A 23,932-nucleotide genomic window follows, 5' to 3' on the forward strand; every position below is an offset into this window, starting at 1 on the left:
CCACATTATAAGTTCCCTATCTCTTACATAATGTGATCGGCGCTGTAATGTAGATAACAGCAGTGTTTTTTTATTTAGAAAAACAATCTATTTTCATCAAGTTATGAGCGATTTTAGCTTTACGCTAATGACTTTCTTAATGCCCAACTGGGCGTGTTTTTACTTTCGACCAAGTGGGCGATGTGGAGAGAAGTGTATGACGCTGACCAATCAGCGTCATACACTTCTCTCCATTCATGTATTCAGCACATAGTAATCTTGCTAGATCATGATGTGCAGTCACATACACCCACATTAACGTTACTGAAGTGTCTTGAGAGTGAATAGACATCGCTTACAGCCAGGACATGATGTCTACTCACGTTTGTGTGGGACTTACAGCACAGCAAGCGTGATCTCGCTGTAAGTTGTCATTTACAGCGTGAACTCGCGAGATTACGCTTGCTGTGCTGTAAGTCCCACACAAACGTTACCGAAGTGTCGGGATTGTGAATAGATATCCCGTCCTGGCTGGTAGTGATGTCTATTCACTGTCAAGACACTTCAGTAAAGTTAGTGTGTGAGTATGTGACAGAACATAGTGAACAACGCAGGATCACTATGTGCAATGAATGGTCAGCGTCATACACTTCTCTCCACAACCCCCACTTGGCCAAAAGTCAAAACACGCCCAGTTGGGCATTAAGAAAGTCATTAGCATAAATCTAAAATCGCTCATAAACCAGTTATCTACATTACAGTGCCGATCACATTATGTAGAAGATAGGGCACTTCTAATGTGGTGACAGCGCCTCTTTAAAGAATTACTCTGCCTAAAATGTTACTGGTCATGTGCGTATACAACAGGCCTTTGCTTTAAAGTTGGAGATCTTTAAGAGCAGAATCAATAACTTGGCAGATGACGGTAAACGTGTTGCTAAAGGGGTAATGGTCTTCTCTAAACAAGTTGAGTAAAAGGAAAAAAGGAAAAGATCAGGTGGCATAGGAAAATTAAATTGCACATTTTGGAGATGTAGGTTTCCGATGATGGGGATTACCTCCAAAGTTTAGGGTAGCATCACTAAGATAATGGGGGTAAAATGCCAGTGATGAAGCATAATCATTTCCTTAGACCCTGACATATGTAGGAGAAAGTATAGGGGCCAAAATGCTTGCACTTCATGAGTAGTAGTACAATATACAGATATGTGAAAGGTTGTGCACTGTAAAAGTGGAATCAAACTCACCTTGTTAATAGGACACAATTCAAAATGACAGTGGTATAGTAATGAGGCTGCGGAGGCGACAGCCTTCTCCTACAAGACCAGTGTGACCGATGCAGAGACCAAAAATGCATTGCCGTGAGGGGGCTCCTGAAGATGGAGCAAGTTTAGAGTGCTGGCCGACCAGGATGTATAATGACGTGGAGCAGTTTTGGGATTAAGGCTGGGTTCACACGACCTATTTTCAGGCGTAAACGAGGCGTATTATGCCTCGATTTACGCCTGAAAATAGGGCTACAATACGTCGGCAAACATCTGCCAATTCATTTGAATGGGTTTGCCGACGTACTGTGCCGACGACCTGTAATTTACGCGTCGTCGTTTGACAGCTGTCAAAAGACGACGCGTAAAATTACAGCTTCGTCAAAAGAAGTGCAGGGCACTTCTTGGGACGTTCTTGGAGCCGTTTTCTCATAGACTCTATTGAAAACAGCTCCAAAAACGGCCGAAAAAACGGCGCGAAAACGGCGCGAAAAACGCTGCGAAAAACGTGAGTTGCTCAAAAAACGTCTGAAAATCAGGTGCTGTTTTCCCTTGAAAACAGCTCCGTATTTTCAGACGTTTTTGGCTCAGCGTGTGAACATACCCTAAGGGCATGCCCCCACGTGGCGGATTTCCTCCGCAACTGTCCGCATCAATGCCACACAGAATCTGCGTTGCAGATTCTGCGGCAGATCTGCCCAAAATGTGCAGTAAATTGATGCGGACTAGCTGCTGCGGACTGCGGTCAAAGTGCTTCCCTTCTCTCTATCAGTGCAGGATAGAGAGAAGGGACAGCACTTTCCCTAGTGAAAATAAACGAATTTCATACTTACCGGCCGTTGTCTTGGTGACGCGTCCCTCTTTCGGCATCCAGCCCGACCTCCCTGGATGACGCGGCAGTCCATGTGACCGCTGCAGCCTGTGATTGGCTGCAGCCGTCACTTAGACTGAAACGTCATCCTGGGAAGCCGGACTGGAGACAGAAGCAGGGAGTTCTCGGTAAGTATGAACTTCTATTTTTTTACAGGTTGCTGTATATTGGGATCGGTAGTCACTGTCCAGGGTGCAGAAACAGTTACTGCCGATCGCTTAACTCTTTCAGCACCCTGGACAGTGACTATTTACTGACGTCTCCTAGCAACACTCCCGTAATTCCGTGAGCCCCATTGACTTCCTCAGTCTGGCTGTAGACCTAGAAATACATAGGTCCAGCCAGAATGAAGAAATGTCATGTTAAAAAAGCAAGACGCATCCGCAGCACACATAACATGTGCATGACAGCTGCGGACTTCATTGCAGAATTTAGAGTCTCCATTGAAGTCAATGGAGAAATTCCGCCATGAGTCCGCAACCAGTCCGCCACTGCTCCGCAACAGACAGAGCATGCTGCGGACACCAAATTCCGCTTCGCAGCCTATGCTCCGCAGCGGAATTTTACTCAACGTCTAAACGAACACTTCTAAATTAAAGTGGAAGTCAATGGAGAAACGGCTCCGCTGCGGATTAACGCTGCGGAGTGTCCGCAGCGGAATTCAAGTGAAATTCTGCCACGTGTGAACCCAGCCTAAGGCAGCGTACAACTGAATGATCACTATAATTATTATTGTTCAATTGAATAAAAAGAACTCCAGTGATGATCTGGGCTTCAGCACACCATTGCTTCAAGCGTTTTCTTGTTTGTCGGCTGATTGCTGCCCTGTATACACAAGGCAATGATCAGGAACAAGCTTTCATACTAGTGCTCGTTCGTCCGATCATTGGCCGGTATGAAAGGGCCTTAAAGGCTATGTACACCTTTGAAATTGTTGTTGTTTTTTTTCCAAATAAAAAATGTTGTGATTAGTGCAACTTTGTAATTAGATTTTATTAAAAAATATTTTTACTTTTTGAGATACAGCTGCTTTGTATTCTGCATACAGGACAGCTGTATCTAGCGTTGAGACCAGTATCTGTCGGTTCAGTGACAGTGCGTCCTGTGTGTCTCTGAGCTGTTGATAACTTAGATGTGATCGATTACAGGTGGATCCCGACACACAGGACCCGCTGTCACTGAACCTGTCAGACCCGCGGACCAGACGGATACAGGTTTCAGAGCAAGATACAGCTGCAGGATACCAAAAAGCTGTAACTCAAAAGGTTAAAATAGTTTTTAATAAAAAGGGATTACAAAGTTGCACCAACTTTTTTCAAAGGTGTACATAGCCTTTAAAGCAGCAATTGTGTTCCAGTGGGAGAGATTTATTATAACTAGTACAAGGGATTCCACCTCTCATTTTTCAGAGGTCTTTCGAAGCAGCAACCCGACTGGTTTTCTTTGGGCAGCTGCTAAACTTTTCATGTATATAATTTTTTTTTAAATATCCCCCACTATATTTCATTTCCCTACATTGCATCCCTATTCAGACAAAAAACTGGGTCATGTTTCAGATTCATTATCAAAAAACAACAATAAAAAAGAGCTGATATTGTCATTGATACAACTCATCAAGCTGAGATGCTGCGTTATCTGTAGTTTTACATTGGACTGCAGGTAATTCAATGATTCTAAACACATTTCTAGTTAGGTTGTGTGGTACAGTAAATGCAGCCATGGCTACATATTAACACAATTCATTCAAATTCATTTAATTCAGTCAAATATCAGCTTTATTTGTATAAAAATATAAAGACACTCAAAAACAGCAATAATACAAAACATATCCATATCCAGCACTGTGACTATGAGAGCAGAATAATCTAGATTTAGTAAGAGGGTTTCCAGCTTTGGTGACCTAGAGCCATTTATTCATCAGATTGGCCACCATGTAATATTAAAATGCCGCTGCAGGGGAAACGTTTCGCTGGTTACGGTTTCTGTAAAATCAGCAGTTCGGCTGGGGTGCCGCCGGTAGCCGGATCACAGGGACCTTGCTAATAATAAGGGATTGTCTAAAGAGAACAGGTCTATTAAAGTGCATTTCTTTATCTTTAAACCATATTCATTTAAAGAGTTTGTATAAGATTAGAAAAACATGGCTGCTTTCTTCCAAAAACAGTAACTCTTTCTACGGGCTGTATCTAATATTTTCGTTTTGTCCCATTTAAGTCAATGTACAGGAGTGGTGCTGTTGCTGGAAGAAAGCAGCCATTTTTCTCTGATCTTATACAACCCTTTAAGTGGTTCCATAAACTGCACTACAGACATCGGGGCTACTCAGAGTCTAAAGATCCTCGCTGATACAGTGTATATAGAACACAACAAAATGTTTGTTTTTAGAAGCACATGGGGAAGTTTAATGAATGAGATCCCATTATTATAATAGGTATGGGACCACATTCATGCCCGAAGAGCACCCGTGTCTGACTTGACAATAAGGGGCAGAGGCCAATTTTGAAAGTCATCATAAAATTCTGAATCCCTTAGGGGTCATTCAGACGAGCGTATTTTACGTCCGTGTGAGGTCAGTTAAATAACAGACAGCACACTGACCAATGCAATTCAATGAAGCTATTCAACATCTGTGTTTTTTCACGGAGCATGTATCCGTTGCGTGGTCCCTTTTTGGGGACCACGTCGACCCATGGAAGTCTATGGGTGAGTGAAAAACACGGACAGCACACGGACGACATCCGTGTGCTGTCCGTGTGTCACGCATCAGTGGCTAAAGTAATGCTGGGAAAAAAGATAATACCAGGAAGTGTTTTGCCGGGCAGAAACACGGATGTGAAAAACTGATGCCACAAGGAAAGCACACCGACGCCACACAGACGTGAAATGCATGAAATACGGTCCGTTTTTTTGAGGACGCAAAATGGACACACTTGTCTGTATGAGGCCTTAGAAGCAAATTGACATTTTTAACACAGTAAAGCCTTAAAAATTCTCAGTCCACAGCTGATAGACACAAAGTTAAAGTTATTGAATACTCAGAAATTACCCTTTTTCTGATTAGAATATATAGAAAGAATAGAGTGCATACAGATTATAAACCATTTCATATATTAACATACGAAGATCAAATATTATATATCAAATATAATTTATAACAAAATATAATATATTAATACACCATTGTATAAAAGAAGGAAATATTATATACTGCAGCAAATTATTTCTTTGATTTCCTCTCCACTGAATCTGAAATTGTGATATAAAGTACATTATTTTGCTACTTTACTTGTTTGATTCTGGCTAATAGAAGTTGAAATGAATCTCGTTGTTCAGTAATATTACTTTTTCTATTCCTGGGGGGAGGAGGGGTAAATATTATTATTTATGATATCATTTACAGTAAATTTGATTAAACTGCATAATATAACTTTTATTATTTACTATTACTTATTATTCTGCCTCTAGTGCTTTGTATCTGCTGCTCCTACCTCTTGCTATACTTTCCTGATACTGCATTTTAGGAGATTGAAGCTGCTGCCCCCTAAGGACCAGCTCACACAGAGATTTTTGACGCTTATTTTGATGCGGAAACTATGCCAGAATCAGAGAGTAAAAAAAATATCTGAAACCGCCTCCCATTGAGTTTTTAGCAACTCACGGTAAAAAAAACGTTATGCTCTTTCTTGCTGCGGTTACGCTTCTGACCTCCAATTGAAATCAATGAGAGGCAGAGAAAGCGTTTTTTGACCGCGGCATTCAATGGCCACAGGGAAAAGACGCCACAAAGATTTTTGCGCCAAGAATTTGCAGGCAGGTCAAATTCCTGAAGTAATTTAGAAGCAGATTTTTCTGCCTGCAAAGAAACTCAGTGTGAACAGGGCTTAAGATTGATAGGCACCTGAGACAAATAAAGTAGGCCACACCTTAAGGCTGGATTCACATATGCACGTTTACTCACGTTTTCTGTGATTTTTTTCATGGCGTTTATTTCCATCTTTTTTTTTTTTTTTTGCCCAATAACGTTGTGGACAGATGTTGATTGGAAAATATGAGAAAGCCGACAAACACAGTGTTTTCGTTTGTGGCGTTTTATGTATCATTTATAGGGTCAGTGCTGTTTTTTCAAAACGCAGCATGGGCTAGGTATGGTGTTTTTTTATGGCGTTTTTTTCTATAGGCTTAAAAATAGTCCGGAAATACGTATGTGAAAAATTACACTAAATGAAAGAAGGCAACAAAAGCACATGTAAAAAAAGCAATTAAAAAGCTTGACACGCGGAGCGTTTTTTACAAACGTTTTAAAATACTAAAATTAAAATGAAATCTGCATGAAGGAGACCTAAGGCTGGAATACAAAAAAAGGATTGGATATAGAATAGAGGAGAAGTATCAGTCTTTTCTTTAAACTTTTTCTTCTTTTTGGATCCACTCCTTGCTGCGGCACAAAAAACGTAATCACAAACTAACACGAAAACTCCATGTGTGATTTCAGACTAAGGCCAGGATCACACACAAAGTTTTGATGCAGTTTTTGTGGCAGATTTTGGATCCGTTTTTGTTATCTGAAGCCATAAATGGATCCAAAAGGAGGAAAAGTATAAATAAAATACTGATGCATCTCTTTTCTTTTGTGTCCACTTATGTGTTTGGCTAAGAAAAACGGAGCCAAAAACTGCTACAAAAACGGCAAAACTGCGTGTGTGTGATCCTGGCCTGCAGAGGATTTCTGGTTTTCTGTAAATAAAGCTTTATCACTACGTAAATGAGCATTGCCTGGACTGGTTACAGTTGTATCCTCTTCTTATCTGGGAGCAGGACAGAATATGTACGGTTTGCGGTCTGTGAATGCGAACAACAGTGTTCTCATTCACTGACAGCAAAGAAATTGTGAGGAATTGAAAGACAAAGTACTGTATATTAGAAAGTTGTTGTACTTTTCATTTTTACAGTGATTAATCTTTATTTACATAAACTGGTAACCCCTTTAAGTCATGTATGACTTAAAATGTTCTAGCACATTCTGCAGCCTTTCCTTCTTGGTGTCCTCCTTCCACATACATAACATACATTTCAGTGCATTTATGAGTACAGTATATGATCCCCTTAGCAGGCGACCTTCCCTCAGGGCTTCCTAGAGGCACAGGCCTACTATGAGAGACACCGAGAGCGAGAGCTTAAAGCCAGGAACACACACATTTTTTATGCAGTTTTGGGCTCCGTTTTTTTAGCCAAACACAGGAGTGGACACAAAAGAAAAAAGATACATTAGTCTTTTCTTTATACCCTTAGGCCCCATGCACACGAACGTGCTTTTGTGGCCGCAATTTCCCCGAAAATCCACTGGAGAATTGCGGCCCCATTCATTTCTATGGGCCCATGCACACGGCCGTGGTTTCCACTGTCTGTGCATGGCCTAGGAGCTTGGACCGCAGAAAGAATGGACATGTCTTTTAACGGCCGTGTTCTGTGGTCCAGGCTCATAGAATATAATGGACGCGGCCATGTGCACGGCCCGTGATTTGCGGGCGGCTCGCAGGTGACACTCCGCGGCTGGCCGACCCGAAAATCACGGCCATGCAAATGGCTACGGTTGTGTGCATGAGGCCTTACTTCCTTTTCGATCTACTTCTGGCTTTGGTTAAAAAAAACTGAGCCAAAAACTGCCACAAAAACTGCATCAAAACTACATGTGTGATCCTGGCCTAACCAAAGTAGCAATACACACATACTCTATCGTCAACTTCAGATTTGGTTGTCTGTTGCAGGTCTTCCTGGCACAGTAGTGATTTTCAGTAGTTAAAGAGGACATGTCACCAAAAAGGCTAAATTGCAGCAATGTGTGGATCCCTACCTTTTCCCCTGATTCCAGCACCATTTTTTTTAAACACTCAATGGGCCTCCGGTCCTCCACAATCAGAACCGGAACAGTAATCAGAGACATGTCCTCTTTAAGATTGTTTTAGGTTTATGCGGCAATATGTTGTTGCTTTGTAGAATATTAATAACCACACAAATAGGCCATACTTACTGATACAGTAACATGTAGCAGTGTGGCTTGTCTGCATCCTGCTGAGAACTGGTGTTTAAACTTGCCCTTGTATCAGTCAGTATGGCCCTTTTCTGTGATTTTAAGTCAATTTAATTCCATTTTCAGTGATTTGCATAGAAATATTGCACAAGAGAACCAAATTATGCATTGTGAGTTCACATTGCTACAGATTTGAAACTTTGATGGTCTTCTATGTTACCAGCCCTTTGCACTTGCGGAGCTCCAGATACTGGTTCCATGCGAGCCTGTGGATTCGGTACTTTGACGCAAAGCAGGCTGAGGTTTCTTTAGACTGTGGTCCACGTTATCAGTGATTTCTTCCAACGATGAAAATTCAGAGTCACTGTCATCCCATGACTAGAAGATACATCAACACAATGTCATTTGCCAATCAATTAAAGACGCAATGTAAGATTATCAATAGTAAAGTAGCAGCTCAGAATCCAGCGGTATTGTGAATGCAGCTCTAAACTATAATACAGGCTGTAACTCAGAATCAGCACAATATAAGTAATGTAATGATTTACAAATATATTTAACTTGTTATGTAGACTTTAAATTCTATAAACTGGTATTCACATGTAAACCCCTAATCATATGCAATGCAATTCTCTAAATTCAACATCTTAGGGGCTGTTCACATCCGCGTTAGAGTCTCTGTCAGAGGCCTCCGTCAAAGATCTGGCAGGAATTACTGAAAACAATAGCACAGCAGCCTGCTCTATTGTTTGCGGTAAAACAACAGACACCCCGACGGAAAGATGACAGAACCCATTAAAGTCAATGGGTGGTTTCCGTGTTGCAACAGAAACGTTGCGTCAAGCATTCCCTTGTTCTGCTCCTCTGATGGAGCAGAACAACGGAATGCCCAGACGCAGATGTGAACAGGGCCTAGAGGGATCTGTTGCTAGTGGGCAGGTCGGACTTCACCACACACCTGATATAATGCAATTGTCCAGCAATGTAACAAAACAGATTAAAATGACATATATAGCATAAACCTAGGCTACAGCAGAAATCTTAAAAAGCTAATTGTTCCATTGTTTTACCTGAGATTTTCTTATTTCAGATGCATTTGTGGACTTTAAAGTAGAGGGGATAGTTTCTATTCCACCAAAGGGTTTCTCCCGTTTCTTTGATAGCTGCCTCTCTAGACTTCCAGCCATAGACTGGACCTGTGATCCTAAATGTGAATGGCAGAATATGCATCTAATAACAGTAGACCAAACTTGTTTACAACACGTCATAGTAGAAACCACATAATGAACACATTTTCATGTGCAACAAGCAGTGGCATATATAAAAGAGGGTAAGGGGCATAGAGAAAAGCCCCCCCATAAAGACCTGGTGTTTGATTCCGCCTCCATGCTCTTTTCCTAACCTTTAGGCCAATTCCTCAATGCAGTTTCCTTGAAGTAGGGAATCCTGCACAGGTGTTTGCCACCCAATAGAGAAGTGCACGGGACCAAACAGGGCTGGGCCCTATCTCAACACGTGCCCATAGTAGCTGTAGGTGCTGACTTTATGGTACGTACGTTAATGCACATGTTCAGTAAAACAATGATAGAGAGCCTACATATAAGACAGCTATTGGATGAATGTTCGCTTAGCACACAGCTATTTATACGAAACCCCCCCCCCCATAAACATGCATGCTATGATCGGACAAGTGCGTATGTTTATTTCAGTAGAAAGAGGGAGATAAGCCACTAACAGATACCTATGGAGAACCAAAGGATATTGAAATCCAGCTAAAATAATCCTTCTTTCCCCTGACAGCAGAGGACAATCGGACTGTCCCCATACACGTTAGATCATTAGCCAACAACAAATGTTTTTTTGCAATTATAATTTATTAAAATTATTTTGTAAAACCAATACTATTTATAAGCCGTGCATTTTGCAAGATTCTCTAACCTTGGTTTGCTGTGGCTTTTGTAAAGCTGACAACTCTGGGGCTAGGTTTTCCAGGTGAGATATCTGAATCATCTGACCAGTCATCATCACTAATATCTTCAACTTCCTTCTGCACCATTGAAGTGGTCTTAGAGTTTGGATTGGTCCTGGGTGTAGGAATAGGGAAGGGTGAACGGTCCAACATTGATGTGTCTTCTTCTGAGGTGAATGGAGGTGTCCTGGTGGGAAAGAAATAAAGGACTTTTCAAAAACAGTTGGCTCAAGTCTCATTGTTCACAGTATTGAAATCATCAAAAGTGGGGTATTGCTGACATACTGTTTTTGTTAGAACACAGTCATGTTAAACTAATTCATAATTGGCGTCTGTGGGATTTGGTACAAAACTAGACGTACAAACATTTAAATAAATCTCTTAGTCTTTAAAACTTAGCAAGTTGTTCTCAACATTAAATTGAAATTCCTTCTTGTTAAAAAGATTATCTCAAGGCGACCCACTGCTGGGGCCCCCAGCAATTAGTTGTAACCTGTGGGGGGAGTCTCACAGAAAGTGTTCAATTCCCCTGCGGCGCCTCCACAGGAGATATTAAGCATTACACAGTTTCCATTCAAATCAATAGGCTGCCTGTGTATTGCATGGAAGTGGCAGGTCCTCTAAAGCATGGTCTCCCAAACTGTGGGTCGCAAGCCACTGACCGATGTCCTGGTTCCAACTGTATCTGCATCCTCCAGATGCAGATACAGTTGAAATCAATGCTGGAGCAAGGAGACGGCGGCTCCTTGCTCCAGCATTCACTTTGCCGTGAGCCCTGAGCCGTAAGCGGCTCAGAGCACACAGGCACAATGTAATGACGTAATCACGCCTTTCTGCGCTGGGCAACACACTGCACAGATTGAAAGAGAGGAAGGATCTCCACCACCCGTCGTAGGAATGGGCATACGTGAATATGTATTTATATATATTTTTTAAGGCGCTATTGGGGCTGTGTGGAACCGGCTATGGGGGCATTATAATGCGTGGGGGCAGCTGTAGGGAATTACACTGTGAGGTGGCAGCTATGGAGGACATTATACTGCGTGGGTCCAGCTGTGTGGCATTATACTGTGAAGTGGCTACTATGGGGGCATTATACTGCATGGGGCAGCTGTGGGGCATTATACTGTGAGGTGGCAGTTATGGGGATATTATACTGTGTAGGAACAGCTATGGGGCATTTTACTGCTTGGGGCAGCTATGGGGTCATTATACTTTAGGGAGGGCAGCTATAGGAGCATTATACTTTGTGGAGACAGCTATAGGGACATTATACTGTGTGGGAGGCAGCTATGGGGTCAATATACGGTGTAGAGGGCACTAATGGGTCATTATACTGTGTGGGGGCAACTATAGGGGCATTATACTGTCTTGGGGCAGCTATATGGGGCATTATAATGTGTGGAGGCAGCTATAGGGCATTATACTGTGTGAGGGGCAGCTATAGGGGCATTATCCTATGGGGCAGCTATATAGCATTAAACTACGTGTGTGGAAGCTATAGGGGTATTATCCTGAGGGGGCATTATACAGTGTGGGGGCAGCTATAGGGCCATTATACTGTGTGAGGGCAGCTATAGGAGTATTATACTATGTGGGGCAGCTATAGGGGCATTATCCTGTGGGGGCAGCTATGGGGCATTATATTGTGTGGGTGCAGATATATGGTGTGGTTGCAGCTATGGGGTCAATATACTGTGTAGAGGGCACTAATGGGTCATTATACTGTGTGGGGGCAACTTTAGGGGCATTATAATGTGTGGAGGCAGCTATAGGGGCATTATACTGTGTGTGTGGCAGCTATAGGGGTATTATCCTGAGGGGGCAGCTATGGGGGCATTATACTGTGTGGGGGGGCACTAAGGGATCATTATACTGTGTGGGGGCAGCCATAGGGACATTATACAGTGTGGGGCAGCTATAGGGCCATTATACTGTGTGAGGGCAGCTATAGGAGTATTATACTGTGTGGGGCAGCTATGGGGGCATTATCCTGTGGGGCAGCTATTGAGCATTATATTGTGTGGGTGCAGCTATAGGGGCATTATCCTGTGGGGGTCACCTAAAGGACATTAAACTGTGTGTAGGTCAGCTATAGGGGCAGTATCTTGTGAGGGCAGCTATGGGGCCATTATATTGTGTGGGGGGCACTAAGGGGTCAATATACTGTGTGTGGGTAGCTATAGGAACATTATACTGTGTGGGGCCGCTATAGGGGTATTATATCATGTGGGGGTAGCTATAGCGGCATTATACTGTGTGGGGTCAGTTTTGGGAGCATTATACTGTGTGGGGCAGATATGGAGGACATTATACTGCTTGGGGGCAGTTGTGGGGAATTATACTGTGAAGTGGCTGCTATGGGGGCATTATACTGCATGGGGCAGCTGTGGTGCATTATACTGTGAGGTGGTAGTTATGGGGATATTATACTGTGTAGGGACAGCTATGGGGCATTTTACTGTTTGGGGGCAGCTATGGGGCATTATACTGTGTGGGGGCATTATCCTGTGGGAGGCAGCTATGGGATCAATATACTGCGTGGGGGCAGCATAAGAGCATTATACTGTGTTGGGGCAGCTATAGGGGCATTATCTTATGGGGCAGTTATATGGCATTAAACTGTGTGTGGGGCAGCTATAGGGGTATTATCCTGAGGGGGCAGCTATAGGGGCATTATACTGTGTGGGGGGCACTAAGGGGTCATTATACTGTGTGGGGGCAGCCATAGGGGCATTATACAGTGTGGGGGCAGCTATAGGGCAATTATACTGTGTGAGGGCAGCTATGTGAGTATTATACTGTGTGAGGGCAGCTATAGGGGAATTATCCTGTTGTGGCAGCTATGGGGCATTATACTGTGTCGGTGGCGATATAGGGGTGAATATCCTGTGGGGGCACCTATAGGGCATTAAATTGTGTGTGGGTCAGCTATAGGGGTATTATCCGGAGGGGGCAGCTATGGGGGCATTATACTGTGTGGGGGCACTAAGCGGTCATTATACTGCGTGGGGGCACTAAGGGGTCATTATACTGTGTGGGGGCAGCTATAGGGGCATTATACTGTGTGAGGGCAGCAATAGGGGCATTATACTTTGTGTGGACAGCCATAGGGGCATTATACTGTGTGGGGGCAGCTATGGAAGTATTATACTGTGTGGAGGCAGCTATAGGGGCATTATACTGTGTGGAGGGCAGCTATAGGGGCATTATCCTGTGGGGGCACTAAGGTGTTATACTGTGTGGTGGCAGCTTTACGGGCATTATACTGTGTAGTGATGCACTATAGGGGCATTATACTGTGTGGGGTCAGTTATAAGGGAATTATACTGTGTGGGACACTAAGGGTTCATTATAGTGTGTGGGGACAGCTATGGGGGCATTATACTGTGTAGGGAGGCACTATATGGGGTATTATCCTGTGTGGTGAGGCACTATAGGACATTATGTGTGGGCATCTATAGGGGCATTCTACCGTGTGGGGAAAACTAAGGAGTCATTATACTGTGTGGAAGGCCCACCCAGATGTGTTTCACCCCCCTGTTTTAAACCCCTAGCTGCGCCTCTGTTGGCCACTAATGGATGCTTCGGGTCACATGACCCACCATCAACAGCCATAGTCGGGCCTCAGAATGCACGGCAGCAGGATACCTTGGCCCGCCCCATCCCACGCCCACACAATTGTCAATGTTTTCAATGTTACAGGGACTTATTTTTCGAATGGAGCGAAGTACCGGCATCTAACTACGAATGATGTTGACATACATCAAGCGAAATGGGGCTAAATACTGTAGTGGGGGTCCCAAACAAAAGTCTCGGACAAACGTGGGTCCCGGCCTCAGAAAGTTTGGCAACTACTGCTCTAAAGTGAAAAAAAGAAGATGAGGCAGCACTACCAAATATTTGGATAGAGATCCTTTTATTCCACGTGTGTGCAACGTTTCAGCTCAGTGTGAGCCTTTCTCAAGCATGCAAATATTTGGTAGTGTTGCTTCATCTTCTTTTTGTCCTGATTGAGGGGTCACTCTTGGACTGTGCACCCGCTTTAGAAAAATTATCCTGTGCTGCTGATTTGCATCCATCTACTGCTCTAAAGTGAAAGATGCTCTTTGTAGCTTTGCTCTGCTCTGGCTAATAGATGAGAAACCTAAACAGAGAATAAAAGAATGCTAGGAAGAGAACTCAAGTGAATGAGGGAGGAAGTAGCTATCTTCTCTTCCTATTTCGACATAATAAAAATGAATTTAGCTGGCAGCTTGGGACATGAGTTTATGAAAAAAAAAACGGAGAGATCCATATATACTGTATCTACATTTGTCAATAGGCACATTTAAAATATAAGGACGTGTCCTGCAAACACGTTGGCTTCTTCAGGGAAAATGGGACACTGTCTACTACTAGAGTGCTGGGTCTATTTGAGACTTTTGAGTGTGACCTCATCTGAATATGCATTTTCTCATTGGTTTACCATGTGAATTGAGGCATTTCCTAGGGACATGAAAGCGTCAAAGACGTTTCCAGTGAGCATGCTCCTACACCTAATTTTTCCAGGGCATCTCAGCTTAAGAGGTGTGTGACTATCACATACTATATGTGGATGTGCATACTCAAGAACTGAACAGTTCTTGTAACTAGGGTAAGTATAGTATGATATAAATGATTGAATAACATATAAAGTTATCCTATTATAAAGTCCCTAGGGTAGAAATGGGAAGAAAAGAAGGTAAAGTGGTGAATGAGAGGAGTTTTGTGCATTTTGGCAATTGTAAATATATATGGTAGTCAATACCAACCCCATTCTTCTTATAAAGTAATAAAGTAACTAGTATAGAAAAACCGTTACACGGGTTTGCTAGCAAAAGGAATGCAGTGGTTTGTTAATATATATACAAATGCTCCCCATAGCTGCCCCACACCGTATAATGCCCCCCATAGCTGCCCCCCTCATTGTATAATGCCCCCCATAGCTTCCCCCACACAGTATAATGCCCCCCCATATCAGCTCCTCCCAAAGTATAATGCCCCTCATAGCTGCCCCTACAGTATAATGCACCTCATAGCTGCCCCCAAAGTATAATGCCCCTCATAGCTGTTCCACACAGTATAATGGCCCCCATAGCTTCCCCACACAGTGTAATGCCCCCCATAGCATCCCCCACAGTATAATGCCCTCCATAGCTGCCCCCACACAGCATAATGCTCCCCATAGCTGCCCTCACACAGCATAATGCCCCCTCTGTCCCATACACAGTATAATGCCCCCCATACACAGTATAATGCCCCCCGATACACAGTATAATGCCCTCCAATACACAGTATAATGCCCTCCCATAAACAGTATAATGCCCTCCCATACACAGTATAATGCCCCCTCCCTCCCATACACAGTATAATGCCCCTCCTCCCTCCCATACACAGTATAATGCTCCTCCTCCCTCCTATACACCGTATAATGCCCCCATATGTACGGACCAAATAGAAAAAAAATAACATACATACTTACCTATCCCCATTCCCATGACGAGTGGAGGATCCTTTGCCCCCTCTGCTCTGTGCTCAGTGTGCTGTGAGCGGCTCGGTGAAGCCAGGCGCGATGTAGTGACGTCATCACGCCTGTCTGCACCAAGTCACTCACCTCGCACAGACTGGAGGAGGAAAAGGATCCTCCACACGGCGGGGGAACGGGGATAGGTAAGTATGTATGTTATGGGAGGGAGGGGGGCATTATACTGTGTATGTGGGGGGGGGCATTATAGCTATGCCACTAATCACTCACATCTCCTTCCTCAGTCTTGTGGTTGTGGGTGGAGCTAACTGGAGGTTTGGGCTGTGGGAGGACCTCTATGTGGGCAGAGCTGTATGTGAGCTTCGGACACGTCCTTCTCGGTTATATAATAGATGTGTCATATAGAAGAATGGAGAGATAGGATTTTTAAGATTGTATGATACAACCTTTGACACCAACCCAGAACAGTTCTTGTTCAAATCATGTGTACAGTATGGTATGAGTAATGTCCATTGTAGCAGAAAATACAATCCCACTGTCTCTGAAAGTTTGGATATAATAAATGGAGGTATAGCAGACTCAGCTCACCTTGCCTGTGGGGTAACATTGATCGCCTTGCGTATATTCTGGCCAGCTGTACCTTTTGGGAGAGGTTTTGAGGATTCAACGATTCTCACATTGCTAACTTGTTCAGTGGACCCAGAAGATGTGGCAAAACGTGGACTCCTTGGGCTCTGAACTAACAACACAAAAGGACAATGGGATAATAAATTAGCATGCAATATATATGAATACTGTATGGACAAATGAGAAGTATTCGTGGCATTAAATGGTCTCCTTTTAATAACAATCCCTTTATATACTAAAAAGTGTAAGAGCCCCATTGTATTTCACATAGCCCCTCTCCTTAGTATATAAAAAACACCAGTACACATAAGACCTGAGTTATATAATGATATTGACCCTTATGATATTTTTTTAGATTTAAAAATAAAAAAATAAAAAAAATAAAAGGACCTTGAGTTATATAATAATTAAAATTCCTAAGTATGTCGATTTCCCACTGACTACAGACTGCAGAACAACTGTAATACTGTATGTAGTGAACTACGAAGCCAGATTCAACAGACTGCCATAAAATTGCTAATGTCTACCGCCAGAGAGGGTGTGCAGCCACTTGTTTAGATACAACTGCTGAAACATAGGATATATACTAATACAAGTATATTAAGAAACTTCTATTAAACAAATGTCCTAAAATTTAGCAGAGCAAAATAAAAATTCTTTCATTAAACATGTAAATAATCACATAAAGAATTAACTATTTCAATGTTTTCGGTATCATACATAGTAAGTTAGAAAATTTTAAAAAAGCACAAGTCCGTCCAGTTTAACCTATTATCCCAGTGTAAGGCCTCATGCACGCGGCCGTGCCCGTAACCGCGGCCCGCGATTACGGGCACGGCCGAAGCACGCATTTTCGGCCCGTTCTCCCAAACAAAGTATGGGAGCACGGCCCGTAAAATGCAAAAGATAGGACATGGATACGGAAAGGTGTCTGCAATTACGGAGAATTGTTACGGTCGTGTGCATGGGGCCTAAATCCAAATTAAGATAAAAACAAAAAAACAACCCTGTAAAGCAGTGGCCATTACACTAATGTCTTCGTGTCACTATCTATGGGTAACAGTTGCTATTTCTTTACTTCAGCATTGGCGGCTTAACACTACTGAATTAAATCACAGCTATGACCAGTGACTGCAGCTTATCTGCATGGTCTAATGGCTGTCTAATATGGTCTGTAATCCATCTGTCTCATCAGCATCTTTGCGTCCACGACAAAATTACCAGTAAGCAGATTATGGTGAGCTGATATCCACGACAACAAGAAAATAATTATTATAAACTACAAGTAGACTTTCCCTAGTCTCCCAAGTCTGCTGGGAACCTTCAGTTCCTCCTTGTCCTTTGTACCACACATTTAAGCCCTAACTACCTCCTGCTGCCTCTACCTTCAAAACATTTCTCGAATCTGCTCTTTTTTTAACTTCAAGCCAACAACTGCTTGTACATGACCTCATCATATCCAGCCTTGACTACTGCAACTTCCTCCTCTTTACAGGGCCGCCATAAGGGCATTAATGGCGGTACTGCCGTCAGGGGCCAGGACATACATTTTTTAAAAAGGGGCCCGCTCTCTGCCGTGGCCTACTGCCTCCCTGCCATTCAGCGCCTTTTAATGACGCTAATGACACAAGGGGCGCGAAGATGTCATCGGCGCCGCTTGCGTCCTTCAACCCCAGCAGACCTGCTCAGAAGAGAGCAGGCCTGCATTGCAAGAGGACTGCATGGAACGGGATCAGGTGAGTATGTAAAGTTGTTTTTTTTTCCTGTTAAAAGTGTGATTGGCTCCATCTACAGGGGGGGGGGGGGTTATATGTGGGGCAGTATCTACAGGGGGGCTATATGTAAGGTACTATCTGCAGGGGGGCTATATGTGGGACACTATCTACAGGGGGCTATATGTGGGACACTATCTACAGGGGGAGCTATATGTGGGGTACTATCTACAGGGGAATCTATGCGGGCCACTATCTATAGGGGATCTATGTAGGGCACTATTTACAGGGGGCCATATGTGGGACACTATATACAGGGGGAGCTATATGTGGGGTACTATCTACAGGGGAATCTATGTGGGCCACTATAGGAGATCTATGTAGGGTGCTGTTTACAGGGGGCTCTATGGGGGCATTATCTACAGGGGGCTCTATGGGGACACTATCTTCAGGGGGCTCTAAGGGGGCACTATCTATAGGGGCTCTATGGGGGCACTATCTATAGGGGCTCTATGGGGGCACTGTGTGTGGGACATAGTTTATGGTGCTATTATAATCAGGGACACAGTGTATGGTGCTATTATAATTAGGGACACAGTGTATGGTGCTATTATAATCAGGGCCACAGAGTATGGCACTATTATAATTAAAGGTGCAGTGTATAGTGCTATTATATTTAGAGGCGTAGTGTGAGGCACCATGAGAATTTTCTCTTCGTTTATAGGTGCAGAAATGTGTGAAAAATGAGAAAATTAGGACATCGTAGCGGCTAACCGCAGAAATTAGTTGTGGCCGGGAGAAGTCCTTATAGAGGTCTGAACGAGATGGAGAAGAAAAGAACAACTAGAATCTCAGAAGACGTCACCTGTGAGTCACTTAATGTAAACGTCTATTCTGCCTCCAATCAGTACTGTAGTTACTCTATAATCTGCAGAGAGATGATGGGTGGTATGCTTTTTTTTGTGAAATCGCAACTCCCAGCATATCCTTACCATTGTTTGGGTCATGCTTGGAGATGTAGTTATACGCCCTAGAAACCTATACGGCAGGGGTTGCACTAAATTGAAATGTATTTGTGCTGGTGCTGTATTTATGTACTGAGTTTTGTTTTGGTGCTGTATATATGTAGTGAGCTTTGTTCTGGTACTGTATAAATGTAGTGAGCTTTGTTCTGGTACTGTATATATGTACTGAGCTTGGTTATGGTGCTGTATTTATATACTGAGCTTTGTTCTGGTGCTGTATATATGTACTGAGCTTTGTTCTGGTGCTGTATATATGTACTGAGCTTGGTTGTGGTGCTGTATTTATGTACTGAGATTTGTTCTGGTGCTGTATATATGTAGAAAGCTTTGTTCTGGTGCTGTATTTATGTAGAGAGCTTTGTTCCAGTACTGTATATATGTACTGAGCTTTGTTCTGGTGCTGTATATATGCACTGAGCTTTGTGCTGGTACTGTATATATATATATCAGAGCTTAGTTCTGGATCTGTAATTATATAGGATATGTTTATAATACCAAAATTGCAGGGCAGATGGAATTGTTTTTAATCCATTGTATATGTAATAAGAACCTGTCAGGTAGTTTCAACCCCTTGAACCGCCACCATGCGGTAATACATGACCTGACAATATGTCCAAACATTCCCCTGTATGTTTTTTTCAGATGAAGTAAAATCTATAAAATCAACTTTTAAAACGGCGCACAGTATATCTACTCAATAAAGGGTCAAGGGGCGGTGTCGCTATCCTGAAGAGTCACATAGTCCTGCCTCCAAAGCCACCTTTCTATGCTTGATTGACATCTCCTGGCTGTTATACATCACTACCAGTCTCCTCCAACTTTCTTGGAGGCGCCATTGCCTTGTACTACTTGGGAATGCACCGTGCAGCGAGGTGTACTCTGCCGGGCTTCATCGCTGCACCGCGCATGCCAAGGGAGTACAAGGCAACAGTGTATCCGCAAGAGGGAGGAGGCTGTTAGTGATGTAGAACAGTCAGGGGATGTCAATCAAGATCTGTGAGGCGCCATTTCAATTTTCGCCTCAAGCAGCAGAAAAGCTAGAATGTGCCCTGTTCCTTTGCTCACAGCAGTGGGGGCCCTTATGATTTCACTTTGGTGAAAAGATCAGGTCCCATCATGGAGCCGCGGCCCGTTCTTTACACCAAAGACAAACCACAAGGGCCCGCTGTAGAGAAAGTTGTTTACATAATGCCCGCTCATCCTCCTCTACAGTGGAAGCGTGTGGGGAGGAGACAAGGAGGAGAGACTTCATTAAAAGTGCGGCAGTTGGAGTTTTGAGACCGGAACACTCGGAAAAGTGAAGCAAGAGTAGCAGTCTTCTGACACAGTGAGTGATTCTCTGTGTCAGGCTGCTGCTGCCCGGAGACTCCTCAAATAATCTCCTCCTGCCCTCATAGAAAGCAAATATCTTACCTATGTCTGTATCAGTTATTCTTAACACTGCAGCACAGCACTGTATCACTAGCAGCTCTTACTGACGGCTCTTATCTCCTGTGCTGTGTAACGTGACAAGAAACCTGTCTTCTCCCTCTGGTTACATAGGTGGCCATCTTCAAGGGGGGTGTGGCACTGGCTATATGGGTGCTGTGTGTGGCACTGGCACTAGGGGCAGCTAAGGGGGCATTATACTGTATGAGGGCAGCTAAGGCAGTATTATACTGTATGGGCCAGCTAAGGGGGCATTATACTGTATGGTGGCAGCTAAAGGGGCATTATACTGTATGGGGGAAGTTATAGGGGCATTATACTATATGGGTCAGCTAACAGGCATTATACTGTATGGGGCCATTATACTGCAAGGGGGCAGGTGTGGGCTTTATACTGCATGGGGGCATCTGTGTTGGCTTTATACTGTATGGTGCATGTATGGGGCATTATACTTTATGTGGCAGTTAGAGGGCATTATACTGTGTGGGGGCAGCTATTTGGTATTATACTGTGTGGGACGTACTATGGGAGCATGATACTGTGTGGGCTGAATCGGGTGTGTATAGGCGGGTATTATGCGGGATTAGAGGCATGGCTTAAAAGGGGAAAAAAATTGCCGCGCTACGTGCACCGCATTGGTTTACCCTCTTTGCATACCTCTCAACTTTCAAATATCGCAAAGCCCCTGCCACGGTGTCTCCTCACAGCCCTCTCACCTACAGTGTGCCCCCATGCTCATGCCACCTAGTGTCTACTCCTAGTGTCTACACTGTTTCCATTTTTGCCCCCCCCCCACAGAGCCGCTGTCTCTTCCCTGTCACTCCACAGAGCCATGTCAGATTGCGTCTCCCCCCTGGCCTCTCTCCCACCACTGCCACTTTCAGTTCTCCTAGGCCTCTCCTTTCCTTCCCCCACCAAGCCCTGGCTCGCGAGTCTTAGTCTCTCCCCTTTGCCCTCTGATACTCACCTCCTTTCTCTGCCCTGCCCCTCCAAAGAGACCCTGCTAATTTGCTTTTCACTGTGCCCTATGTGGCCCAGAAATTCCTGATGGCGGCCCTGCCTCTGTGGCATCCACTCTAACATTCTTGCACCCCTCCAATTCATCCTCAACTCTGCTGCCTATCTCCTCATTCCTCTACCATATTTCTTCTCTGCCAGTATCTAAACTCGCTACACCAACACATCAGACTCTCTTCCACCAACTTCAGAAAAGCTTACAAGCAGCAATAACAACTGTATAAGCAGCTTCTACCCTTACCTACTGTCTACTTGCCCTTTACCTCGTAGACTGGAAGTCCTAGTGGGCAGGCCTCTCTCCCCTTATGTACCAGTCTGTTATCTATTTAAACCCCTCGATATTTAAGCACAGAGTTATGGAAGATAATGAGGCAGATTCACTACTCTGTCTGGGTCTAGAAAGTTAAATTTTTGTTGCAATTTTGATGTTTGCACCTATCTACACACATTTTAAAAGTGTTTTGAAAAGGGAGTGTGGTTTGCCAAAAAGGGGAGTGGCTTCAGATGTGCCATTGTGCATAAAAAATGGGCCAAAAACTGGCACAAAATTCTGGCGCAAAATGAAAAGTGGTATAAGGAAGAGACAAGTGTCTAACAGGTCATGCAAGATGCGCCAAAATTATCCCACAGCATGGACCATTGTGATAAATGTGGATAATTTTGTGCCTGCCTAGTCTTAGTTTAGTATGTGGGCGGAATGTCACTATAAAATAAATAATTTTTCACTATATAAATAAATATTGGAGCGGATTTATTTTTACTATCTTACATTTACACAGCTTAAAAGTATACAAGGCTAGCAGAAAATGTGCCAAATATATCACATTGGTTCATGCTGTATGATAAATCTTGTGCATCTTGCTACACCAGTTAGACACTTTTGTTTGGTAAACTCTAGACCAGGGGTCTTAAACACGCATGCAACCCCTGGGGCTGTCATCTGCGGCCCGCGGGACACAGCCGTTTGTACAGACTCTGCTCTGGGACTCTGGAATTCCCTGACTTCACTGTCCACATATGAACAGCGATGTCTAAGGACAGTGTGTCAGGGTCTTTCCAGAGCGGAGTCCCGCGCTAGTATCGGCTCTGCTCCTGGACTCTGTGGAATTCCCTGACATCAGTGTCCATGTTTGGACACACAATGTCTGGGGCTTCCCCAGAGCTGGAGTCCCGGGCAGAGTGCTAGTATAGGCTCTGCTCCGGAACTTTGTGGAATCTTCTGACATCGCTGCCCACATATGGACAGTGTTGTCAGGTTCTTCCCCAAAGCGGAGTCCCGGGCAGAGCGCTATTATAGGCTCTACTCTGGGGAAGCCTCTGACATCGCAGTCCATACATTGACAGTGATGTCAGGGGCTTCCCCAGAGCAGGAGTCCCAGTGATGTCAGGAGCACAGCTGGAGTCCCAGGAAGAGCCTACTAGCGCTCTGCTCGGGACTCCAGCTCTGGGGTTGCCCCTGACATCCATGTCCAGATATGGACAGTGGTGTCAGGAGCAGAGCTGGAATCCCAGGCAGAGTGCTAGAAGCGGCTCTGCTCCGGGACTCCAGCTCTGGGCAAGCCCCTGACATCACTGTCCATATATGGACACTGATGTTAATGGCTTCCCCAGAGTTCCGGTGCAGAGCCTATACTAGTGCTCTGCTCCAGGACTCCGGCTCTGGGGTTGCCCCTGATATCACATTCCGGTCCAGGAGGATCCCCTGACGTCACTGTATATGGACAGTGACGTCAGGGGCTCCAACAGTAGAGGAATCCCCAGCCAAAGCGTCGCCAACGCTCTGGCTGGGGATTCCACTCCTAGAGTGAGCCCCAATGTAATGGCAAGGGGGTAGGGGAACAGACAGTGAGCCCTAATGTACCCACCACTCAGTCCCTGCCTACTTGCAATGACCCGCCCTAGGCGACGGGGTACAACTGGGCGACGGTCCCTACGCTCAGTAGGTGCATGACAGACAAACAGACAAGGGGACACAAGCAAATGGAAATGGGGCAGTTGCCCACGGCAACACCGTGAGCAACAAGAGAGGTGAACGAGCCGAGTCAAAACAGGAATGTACGAGGTACCAAACGCAGAGCAGGAGAGTAGTCAGTAAGTCGGGGTCAGTATGAAGCAAGGTCAAATAGCTAGGAGCTGCAGCAAGGCCAGGAAACCACACAAGAAGAATCACAAGCAAAGGAGGAACAGGAAAGGCAGGTATAAATAGACAGAGGGCGGGAGCTAGCTCCGTCTAGCCAGGCTGCGATAGGCTCTCCCACTCCTAAGCCTGCCATCCTGAGTGGTGGAAGATGGAGTCAGTCTCAGAGACATAGAACCAGGTGCAGACTGATTACCCATGGGCGTATACACAGAAGTTGTGCTTGGCAGATCCTTTACACCCAATGGAGCTATCTACTTGGGGTGAGTGTGGCATTATCTGCAGAGGGAACTGTGGCAGCATCTGCAGAGGGCACTGTGGCAGCATCTGCGGAGGGCACTGTGGCAGCATCTGCGGAGGGCTGTGGC

At 44.4% G+C, this 23,932-nt stretch overlaps 1 protein-coding gene across 1 annotated transcript in view; it reads right to left on the minus strand.

Moving 5' to 3' along the window:
* Positions 1-5,261: 5,261 nt before the first annotated feature.
* Positions 5,262-23,932, minus strand: part of DZIP1L (DAZ interacting zinc finger protein 1 like) — a 56,611-nt gene continuing 37,940 nt past the window's right edge. Inside the window, exons 13-16 of the mRNA XM_075861190.1 lie at positions 16,207-16,357; positions 10,082-10,299; positions 9,214-9,347; positions 5,262-8,521 (exon numbers count right to left, since the gene is read on the minus strand). Of these exons, the coding sequence (XP_075717305.1) occupies positions 8,360-8,521; positions 9,214-9,347; positions 10,082-10,299; positions 16,207-16,357 (665 nt within the window). The 3' untranslated portion in view covers positions 5,262-8,359. The remainder of the gene's footprint in view (positions 8,522-9,213; positions 9,348-10,081; positions 10,300-16,206; positions 16,358-23,932) is intronic.

This window comes from Rhinoderma darwinii, chromosome 4, assembly GCF_050947455.1.
Source record: "Rhinoderma darwinii isolate aRhiDar2 chromosome 4, aRhiDar2.hap1, whole genome shotgun sequence".
Taxonomy (NCBI): domain Eukaryota; kingdom Metazoa; phylum Chordata; class Amphibia; order Anura; family Rhinodermatidae; genus Rhinoderma; species Rhinoderma darwinii.